Source organism: Oryzias latipes, chromosome 23 (assembly GCF_002234675.1).
Source record: "Oryzias latipes chromosome 23, ASM223467v1".
Lineage (NCBI taxonomy): Eukaryota > Metazoa > Chordata > Actinopteri > Beloniformes > Adrianichthyidae > Oryzias > Oryzias latipes.
The window spans coordinates 16,901,887-16,911,912 of record NC_019881.2 but is presented as its reverse complement, the minus strand read 5'-3'; the positions used below and the strand labels follow the sequence as shown (position 1 = coordinate 16,911,912).

The 10,026-nt window shown below is 42.7% G+C and overlaps 1 protein-coding gene across 1 annotated transcript; it reads right to left on the bottom strand.

Moving 5' to 3' along the window:
• Window positions 1–2,540: 2,540 nt before the first annotated feature.
• btg1 (BTG anti-proliferation factor 1) lies at window positions 2,541–9,251 on the bottom strand. The gene is made up of 2 exons (XM_011491160.3): window positions 8,810–9,251; window positions 2,541–6,623 (listed from the first exon to the last, which is right to left on the bottom strand). Exons 1-2 carry the CDS (start codon window positions 8,952–8,954, stop codon window positions 6,220–6,222), a joined length of 549 nt encoding a protein of 182 aa, XP_011489462.1. The 5' UTR covers window positions 8,955–9,251; the 3' UTR covers window positions 2,541–6,219.
• Between the last annotated feature and the right edge of the window lie 775 nt (window positions 9,252–10,026).

Here is a 10,026-nt window from a genome sequence, read left to right as displayed (position 1 = left end):
AATACTACTGAAATTAAAGAGACCAAATCAGCTTCAAAATTTATTAGAAAAGAATACAGACATCTATTTCCCAAATTGTTGAAAAACTTACATTTTTAGTAAATAATTAGAAAAAGAAACTTTACTTCCTTGAGCCCATATCATCACACTCACACCATTGTGCTTTTCTGCTTTGATTTTTCCCATTCTGAAATAATAATGGCACAATTTGTCAGAGATTTGTAGAATGTTTCTAAACTACTATCATAAACTAGAAATCTGATTTTAAAAATGTACATCCAATGTTGTATCATTGGACGTATCATTACCTGCTGCAACTGCATCAGCATTGTAGGCTGCCCTATCCATGTCTTTGTCTACACTGTCTTCTTTTTTATTTGTTTGTACACTTTTGGAAGGGGTATTTGCAGCAAGGGTAAAGCAGATGTCTGTGTCAAGGATGAATTCTGCCCAGAAGGGAAGCAGAGATAGCTGGCGCAGCCTTAATGCCCTAAAGACTCACAGGCAGGCAGGGCAGGGATCTGTTTTAAAGAGGAATCAACTTGTCCTTGGCTTCTTCCAATTGTGCACCTACCCACATGAAACACAGAATCTCATCAGTCTGAATTCATGAGCAGGATTACATATCTTACTACAGCTGCTGTTAGATTCTTGTTTTTGTTCCATTAACTGATGGTGCTTTTTTTCCTAAATGAGGTTTTCCTGGACCGCTTTTACCCCAGTAAAAGTTATGCAGCTCCACAAATAGGCTCAAAATCTGCCAGTCAGGTGAAATCACAGAAAAATTGCAGAACTTTTTAAGCACAGCCTTTGTCCTTTTATAGAGAATAAGCACAGATGAACCGCAGGAGGCCTAAATACGATTTTTTTTTTCTGCTTTAAAAAAAAAAAAGTAGGTCCCAGATGTCTGCCCTGTTGGCAGAAACCCACTGTGTTAAAAGTTGCAACATAAAAACTGTGAATTGTATTACCTGCTTTGTCACCAATTGGGTAGTGATTATGTAGAATTAGAACAAATTGACTTGTTTATTTTAAGAAACATCAGTCACACCTCCACTGAAACCAGATCAACAGGGTGACCTCTGTTGCTATGTGAAGAAAAAAGGGGGAGGCAGATATTATTACACCGCTGTTTCATCAGGCTGAATCTCCAATGCAACACTTATAAAAAAACTATCTGATGGCGCTTGCAGAAGTGGAACAAAAGGGAATCATCACGCGCACTTGAGTTCAGTTTTATCCAAATTGAAAAGTACATGTTCTCTGTCATGAACAAGGTGGTTTTTTAAAATGTTTTTTTCATGTTTTTCAACACAAAGAAAGTCCCTGTGGTTTGTCTTTTATTCTATGTGAACCAAAACAGCTTGCTCAAACCATAGCTTGCTCAAGGAATATTGCAAAATTTTGATAACTTTTGTTTATGTGCCAGAGAAACGGTTCCTTTATTCACTTCCTCCTTAGATGTTTTCTTCTTCAGTCACATCCTGTCATTGGCTCTGTTGTCTTTGAGACACAGACGTGTCTTCATGCCTGCTGCTAAGCAACCTGGGCTCCTCAAATTCCAGGTTTGCAGGTATTTTGTATTCATTTGTTTTCATTCTGCAAACTAGGATTTGCTGGCAGCTCCAAGATAACGGCACAAGGAGTTTTATTCCAGGCGTCTCACAGATAAATCATGTGCTCAAGCAATTGGATTTGCTGTGATTGGATTTGTTGGTCAAGGCAGGAAAGAAAAAGGGGAAAACTTGGTGATATATTGCGCAGTTAAAGCTGAAATTAAGAGCTGTAATTACTGCTGCTCTGGTGATGAAAAAAAGCTGAACCTTTAGCTTATAGATGATCTTAATACACAAAATTATGCTTAATATTTAAAGAGCTGCCTCAAATTCCCCTCAGTTTATTTATACAAGAGGTCTACCAAGTTATTAAAGATCCACTCCAATGCAATTTGTGTTTTTAACATGCTCTTGTGACATTTATTTGATTTAAGATTAAAACTGTGTTTCTGAGTAGTTCTTCATTCAAACCATTGTGAATCAGGAGCAGATGAAAAAAAGCACCATTTGAAAAAGATTATATTTATGTCGTAGAAAATGCTGTAGCTGGGCGGGCCACACGCTCCCTGCTCTGCTCCATTCTGATGCATCCACTTGCAAAAAAATAGATTAATGCATGTCTGTTTTCCTCATCCTCTGCTGCGTTGGAGGTGTAAGCTACTGGGTGAGTGGAAAGGATAAAAGGATGATGGGAAATTTGTGATGGCTTACTCAAGGTCACCAGTCCCGCCCAAAACTCTTGTTAGCTACTGCCGCTTTGCAGAAACTGTCCTAAAATAAATGACAGAACTTTTGGTTTTTGGCTAAAAACAGCATAATCATAATTAAAAGTCCATTGGGAAAAATGATTAGACTGGGACCTAAAAAAAAACAACTATTTTTTTCAGATAAATCAAATATATTTTGATCTTTGTAGTTAATAAAAGCACCATGTGTGATACTTATATAAAAATAAATAGAAAATGAATGACATGTCACAGGGAATATGATGCCAAGATAGGAAATCTTTATTACAGAGAAAAAAACAAAAAAGAAAAAACAAAAAACAACTTTTCTTCCAAAAAATAGAAATCTGTACAACTTCCGCACTATTTACTTGAACTGTACAAATTTACAGCTGTTCATCACAACATACCCAAGGAAAAAGAAACTGAACACGATAAAGATGTACTGACAATGAAATCACAAGATACAGCTTTTCTTCCTGGGTAAGCTCAGATTTTTTTAAAATCATTTTCTAGTTTTATATGTAAATAGGGAAAAAAATAATAAATGGGATAAAAAGAGAAATAAAAACAGGGGAGAAAAAAGCAAAAAACAAAACAAAACAAAGGATAAGTGATGACTTACTGGTCATGGAAACTACCGTTTAAAAACAAGAAAAACCATTGGTCCTTGCCAACACTCCCATCGCAGATGGCTTCACTTAAGAATTGTCCATGTTAAAAGATGAATTACGTGAAACAAATACGGAGCACATCTATAAAAGACCCCATCATAGCAATTATTGGCACTTTCCATGTTTAATGCTATGCACTCTACCATTTGTTGTACAGTTACATTACATTCTAGAATATGGAAAACACGTCCGATGTGAAAGTGTCAATAATTCAACCGATCAAAGATGACACTATTGATAAGGACAAATTCTCTGTTCCCTTCCAGATGCATGTCTTAACATGCTTCTCCATAAGAGGATTTATTTATTGAATGTCTGAGGCCTGAGTTTGGCGTTACATTCCAGGAGAGACTCCTCAAGAAATTTAAAAAAGTCACAACTTCAAAACTTGACATTTAGTGCATTTATGTGCTATTTTACCTTTGAATATTAAAAGCAATCACGACAATTAGGTAATCTACATGTGCACAAGTTGAATGGATTCTATTCAAATATTAAAACCCATTTCTTTTGAGGGGGGTGATAGGTTTTTAAATGGACTTGGGTTGCTTCGAATTTGTCAAATTTATCAACTGAGATCGGTTAAAAGGGAGTGCGATCAGAATAGAAGAAAAATCTCTCATGGTGTGAATGCAGAGGAGAAATAAACATCAAGAGAATGGAGAGATGCAATATAGATCAACCTCAAAACGTGTCGGGCGATGTTACAAAGCTATAATGAAGCAGTGCGATCTTTGAAAAACTGGTGCCTGTTTTTTTTTTCTTTTTTTAAAAAATCAACAAAAACCTCAGATTTCCCCAGCAACCTCAAATTCATCTGGCCAACAAGGAATCACTGCTCTTTAATTTGCTGAAGGGAGTATCAGCAGAGAACAGGGCGGCAAAGGGGTGGGAGGTTTGTGTGTGTGTTGGGGGGGGGGGGGGGGGGGGTTGCAGTGTATCAGTCTATAGCTATATTACCCATGATCCTCTCAGGCTTAGCGAAGCTTAGACACCAATAGGTCTTGTGATGAGCAACAAGCCAGCCTGCCGTGACAGATTTGGCCGGCGGCTAAGGCCTGAGCGACACCCGCAGCCGATCCAGCATCTGTTCATCGCGCCGTTAATCACTCAACCCCACAAAGACAAAACGGGGTGGGGAGTTGGGGGGGGGCGCGTCAGACAGTCGCCGCATTGTATGTGTTTTTTAATGCATGTAAACAAAGTTGCTACTCAAACTCAGTAATCAAGTGCAGCACAATCCAGTGAGATGAAAACAAAACGGCCCAGTACCCTCAATCCTTCATCTAAGACGTTCCTCGTATCTCATTAGACCCCCACCCCCCCCCACCCCAAGTGCAGCATGAGCATGCCAAGCTTGTGTGCTGGTTATCCACCACCGCTGTGAGAGCTTGAAGGGCTTCTGGCTGAGATGGGGGCGTCATACGAGTCAAGAAAGGGGATGGCTGGAGGGATTTTAGCTGCCCTGGACAAAGGAGTCCGGCCCTGGCCCTCCCCATTCTCCCACACCAGCTCCCCACCGCAGCCGTCCTTACCCATCTCCCCATGGTGGTGAATGATGATATGTGTCACATTAAGTCTACCTGAATCCCCAGGAGGGGGGGGGGGGGGGGGGGCAGCTTGCAGCATGCTGGCTTGCTTTTGGCTGGACAGGAGGTCTGAGCTAAGGGGGTGATATGTGGCACTTTAGGCACACGCCCCTGAAGGAGCAGTGTTGGAGCTGCCAGGCTGGTGAGGGGGCACTCCTGGCCAGGGGCTCCTTAAGGCAGTGCACCTCCAGGTCACAAGAAGCATCCCCATCATACATAACAGCCCTGGCCTGGTGAGTTAAAGCCAGTTAGAATAAACAACCTCCTTTTTGATTTTGTTAAAAACTCTGAAAATGTTCTTAAATCGGAAAATATTTTATTTTAAAAAGTTGTTACTGGCATGTCTGGAGGGTTGCGGCTCTGCTCTGATTGTGCCAAAGTCAGTGGTGCCATATGAACAGAGGATTTCTAAACATACCACCTGCATCACTCTTAGCCTAACGTTACCAGCACTGAAGTGTTCACAAGTACAGTGTCAAAAGATTTGGAAATCCACCGCTGGAACACCCCCCCACCCCCCCAAGTCAGGGCTACAGCGTGGAGAACTGGAAAAACAACTGTGTGACATCAGAGGGGTGGAATGCAGGCGATTTTCACTAAAAAGTACACATCCCACACAATCTCACGTCAAAGTGCATTCAATAACAACTCCAACTGGGCCCCCGCGAGTAAAATTTGGGTAAACGCCCCCCCATTTTGCTACTCTTGAGTTTTGGTAATGCAAGGGACGACAAAGTGGCAACGGAAAATGGGGGCAACTTTAACAACACAGGAACTTGATTGTGAACTTCAACAACATTCGTCAAATTTGGGGGTGGTGGGGCAGCCCCTACCCCCTGAAAGCTACACACACATGGGTAATGGGGACCGAGTGCAATTGGACACACTGGTATCCATAGGTAACAGGTGTCCCAACACATTCCATTTGCTCACCGTTTTTTTTCGATTGGAAGGGGGAGGAAGAGAAGCTAAGGTTGAACGCCCCTTTTCCAGAAGCTGCAAGATAAAGAAATGTACCCATGTGGTCCAAAGAGGGGGCTTTCTATAAAATCAGAACATTGGATACTTCTTTAGCTTGAGCTTGGGTTGCTACAGGCGACGCCTGAACCTTACCTTCCTCCCCATCCGGAAAACAAACCGACAAAGCCACAGAACTGTCTGAATGGATGGAAAATTCCTGGAAAACAAATCCTTACAATTAAGTGATGTGTTGAACGTGTACCCATAGTAACCATAAGAAAGAAAAAGTGCAAAGGTGATGCTTGTAGCCCCTTCAGTGATAGAGCTTATCACAATGTTGGTTGTAGGTCGAGTGGGGAAGGGCTGGCAGCCAGTCTCCATTGTGGCAAGGGTGGGTGTTCCTGGTTGGTTGGTTGGTTTAGCTGCCCCAACAGTTTCCTTTCCAACAAAGTCCTTTTTTTTTAAACTAAATAAAAACGGAGTGTCTGGTTGATCCAATGACAACACAACAGATGATTATGGGTAGAGGGTTAAAAAAAATCTACAAAGTTTCCATCACCTGGATGATAGGCCACATCCTTTGTTTTTGTTTTTCTCTTTTGCTTTTTTTCTTCTTTCACAATTTCATTTTCTTAGCTTTAAAAAGGCTCACCATGATCTGACCAGCGGCAACGCGACCCTGGACAAACGTTGGCTGGGGTGACGGCGTCCCTCTCTAACTGGACACTGTCATCATATTATTGTAGGTCTTGGAGGGACTGGTACGGCCCAGCACCCTCACCTCATCCCTGCAGCTGATGCGAGTGTCCACCATGGAGCTCACCGACCCGTTTCCTGAGGGGCATCCGACAGTGGCCGACACTGGCATTCCGATGGGACCAGGCTGCGACTCGTATAGGACACAGATGGAGCCGTCCTCGCCAATGCGGTAGGACACTTCGAAGGGGTCCACCCAGAGCGTGAGCTCGCTGGGCAGCAGCAGGTAGAGTTGCTGGATGGTCAGGCCAATGCGCTGGCCCGCCTGCCCCACCAGAGGGTCCATCTTGTGGTTGATGCGGATGCAGCGGTAGCCAGAACCCTTGCAGGGCCTGTCTGGGAACCAGTGGTGCTTATATTGCTCTGCAATGAAACAAAGACCAAAAAAAATATGGAGATTTAGACCAGTGTTAAAAATTAAGCCATTATCTCATAAACTGATCAAAAGTCCAGAAACTAATGTGACAATAAAGGTTGGATTTAATGTACTGAACACTATTGTAAAAGTGATAGCTTTTATGATCGAGGCTAATTTGTAAAAAAGAAAAATAATAATAATAACTGAAAAGACAGCAATAAACCCCCCAAAGTGTCATATTTTGTCTAAAATAAATTTCCCAGCTAAGGAGTTATTGTGTTTTGGAGATAAAGAACCAGCCAGCACCTGTTACAGACCTGATAACCAGCCATAAACAACCAGCCTAAAACACACCGAGGCTACGTGACCAGGAAATTGTCATAGAATTGCACAATCCCTCCCATCGAAAAACACCCAGCGCCCCAGACAGCCATCTGGGAAGTACCTCCTCCTCTTAAAGGGAGAGCGTCTTGTTTTTTTAGGTCTTTGTGGAAGTTCTCAGCGAAACCTCTGACGCACAATGACTGTATTCTCGTGTGGTTATGGTTTCGTTGGTAACCAACCCATGGGCTATAAAATGTCATAAATGAGTGACTTTACAGCTCTAACCTTTAACTCCTCTACAAGACTGGTGATAGTGACTGCTTTTAGACTCAGGAAAGAACTTTGAAAGAAGTCAGTGTGTAGCCTGGAGGCCACCTGTACGCATGGCATGATAACACCCCCCCATCCCCTTTTTTTCCCTCATCAGATGCTAATGGATGGGGCTGGCACACATGAAAGAGCGCAGGGGGCTGGATGGGCTTTCAGCCTGAGACAGAGCCACAATGGCAGCAGCCTGACAAACCCCGCAGCAGCTGGGAAATGATCTGCTCAGCGGGCCTATTCTTAAAAAGGAGGACACACGGGGGGAGGAGGGGGGCGCAACGGGAAAAGTAAGCGGACCAGTGTGCGCTTAACCTAAAGAGTTTAACCAAAGAGGGTTGTTTACGCGCGGCAGCTGACGCCAACGCATAATCACGCCAGGACGCGTTCAGGCCACCAGAGCTCGCTGGTTATTTTCCATATGAAAACGTTCACTGTAAGGGATCCCGGCTCTGACTAACAAGCATTATGGCTGCAATCTGATCCAGGGACTAGCCTTCGTTTCTCCTTGCTCAGCACTAAACAAAAGGCACGGCCCCCACCTTTCTTCTACGCCGCTTCCAAACATAAAAACACTTAGATTTAGGGGGGAACAGAGAAAAAAACGGATTATATTTGTTAAATGTTCAAAACCTATAAAAGTTGCATTTTAAGCACTTTGTTTACCAACAACCACCTTTTTCCACGCCTAAACATTTCCACGTCCAAACAAAAACGTATTTTTCCGCCTTAGAAACTTGTTGTTGATCAGAGATGAGCGCATAATCGGTTACGTATGAGGCCCCTGCATAGGTTATGTAGGTCATCTGCTGTTCCAGCACGCATTGAAGCAGATGTATGGCAGCTTTAGAGCTTTGAGTGTGTTGACGGTAAGAAACTCTTAAAAAACATGTGACATCAATCAAAAACGACATGCAGTGCGCACAAATCAAACTGCGCAAAATGTAGGTTTCCTTGTGTGGATGCGACTCCAAAACGGAACTAGTTTTGGAAAAATAAAAAAAATTAAACGGCAAGAAATCTATACTAAACGCGACGAATCAGTAATATTTAAAGTAGAAGTACTGTTATTTATTAATGATCAGATTCTTCAAATGCATTACGTAATTGAGCGGCCTCGGCCGTCTCACACACACACACAGGAGGCTTGAGATCTTGATCAGCGAGGCGCACTTCCTCGTTTGAGCGGCTGTTTCCCCACCCCCACCTTTTATCGCAGCAGGACCATTTATTCGATTTAATTATATTTCCCACTTTGGATTTTTTTGTAATTATTACTGAATTCAATAGAATGGGGGATTGATACCCAACCCCCTCCTTCTTTAATGTTTTTTTCCGCTCTCGGCCGTGCGCAAACACCGCTGCGCGTCACGGTTATACTTCAGAGAACAAAGAGAGGCTTCTCAATTCTCCCAAAACCCAACTTTGCCCGATCCTGACGCACACTACTAATGATGAATGAGTGAATAGAGGTTTTTTTGTGAGAAAAAAAGATTTAACTTACATCCCAGGAGCTTCAAAGCCATATTTTTCCTGGTTTCCTTACCTGCCAAAATGTCCTGTAAGCTTTGGCTGAACGTTTGGACCTGTCGGTCGTTTACGTGTCCTTTCACCCTCAGAAATCTCGACAAAAATCCGACGGCGGCGGTGATCTCTGGTTTCATCGTTCCTCGCGCACAAAGGGTATGCATTGAGAAAGGCCACGGCGACGATCCGTGCGCTTTTGTTGCTGTTTTCTTTACGTATTTTTCCTACGGATCGTCTTTGCGTCCAGTTCTGAGCTGGGGTCCTTGTCTGCTGGCGTTGCTGTGATGTCTCTTGGCATTTATTAGTCGAGGTAGAGGGAAGCTGACGTGGAAGGACGGTTTCAGCGTTGAGGAAATAGACGCCCGTTGTTGGTAAATAAATGGCGGGGGGGCTGGGGTCTCTTGGCGGAACCTCACCCGGCCCTCTCAGCTGTTTCTCCTCTGGAGTGAACCTCTCTCCCCCTGTGTCTGCTTTTATAGCTTCCTTTCTCTACCAATGAGTGTGACACGGGAGCGACGGCCCTCTGCGGCTGACCAATCACAGCTCCCGACACGCAGTGACGAGCCACATTTAGGAGGAGTGGGACGCTGACGTCACGGACCGAAAATAAACAGTGGCGCTTGGTGAGAAAGCGTGGTGCGTTCCTGTACTGTCGGAAATACGGGGAGTGAGATGGGAAAGAGAGAGAGAGAGAAACTAGTGACCAAAAAATGTGCAAAACAAACACACAGTTGACACTGTTAAAAGTTTCACTTAAGAAGAAAAACGTTATCAATTTAAAAAAAAAAAAGTGCTCTGACATAATTCCCAATTTAGATGCGTATTTTTTAAAAAATATATAAAAATGTTTTGTAGAAATTTTTAGCAAAAGTACTGTATTTAAAGTTCATTTTATTAAGTATACTTTAGTATAACTATACTATAAAAAAGGATGTCGAAATTCCCTCCCTACTCAAAAGCTATATAGTAGCAAACTATAGTGCTCTGGATTTTAAAGATTCACTCTGATGAAAATTGGGGTTTTGGTGTTTTTGACATGTTATTGTGGTATTTTTCTCATGGTGGAAGACATTTTTATAGAACATTAAGTTTAAACTTGCGTTTATGAGTATTACTTTATTAGTTGTGAATCAGGAGCACAAAAAAAATGCCATTGGAAAAAACTTGTAGGTGCCTTAATCTCTCTGCTCCTCTCCATTCTGATGCATCCACATGCAGACAGATTGATCCATGTAC

Bases quoted from the DNA above. Each gene is read 5' to 3' on its own strand.
- btg1 (XM_011491160.3), bottom strand. From the start codon at position 8,954: ATGCATACCCTTTGTGCGCGAGGAACGATGAAACCAGAGATCACCGCC. The intron at 6,624-8,809 runs GTAAGGAAACCA...GTTTCATTGCAG, and splicing joins CTTACAGGACATTTTGGCAG to AGCAATATAAGCACCACTGG.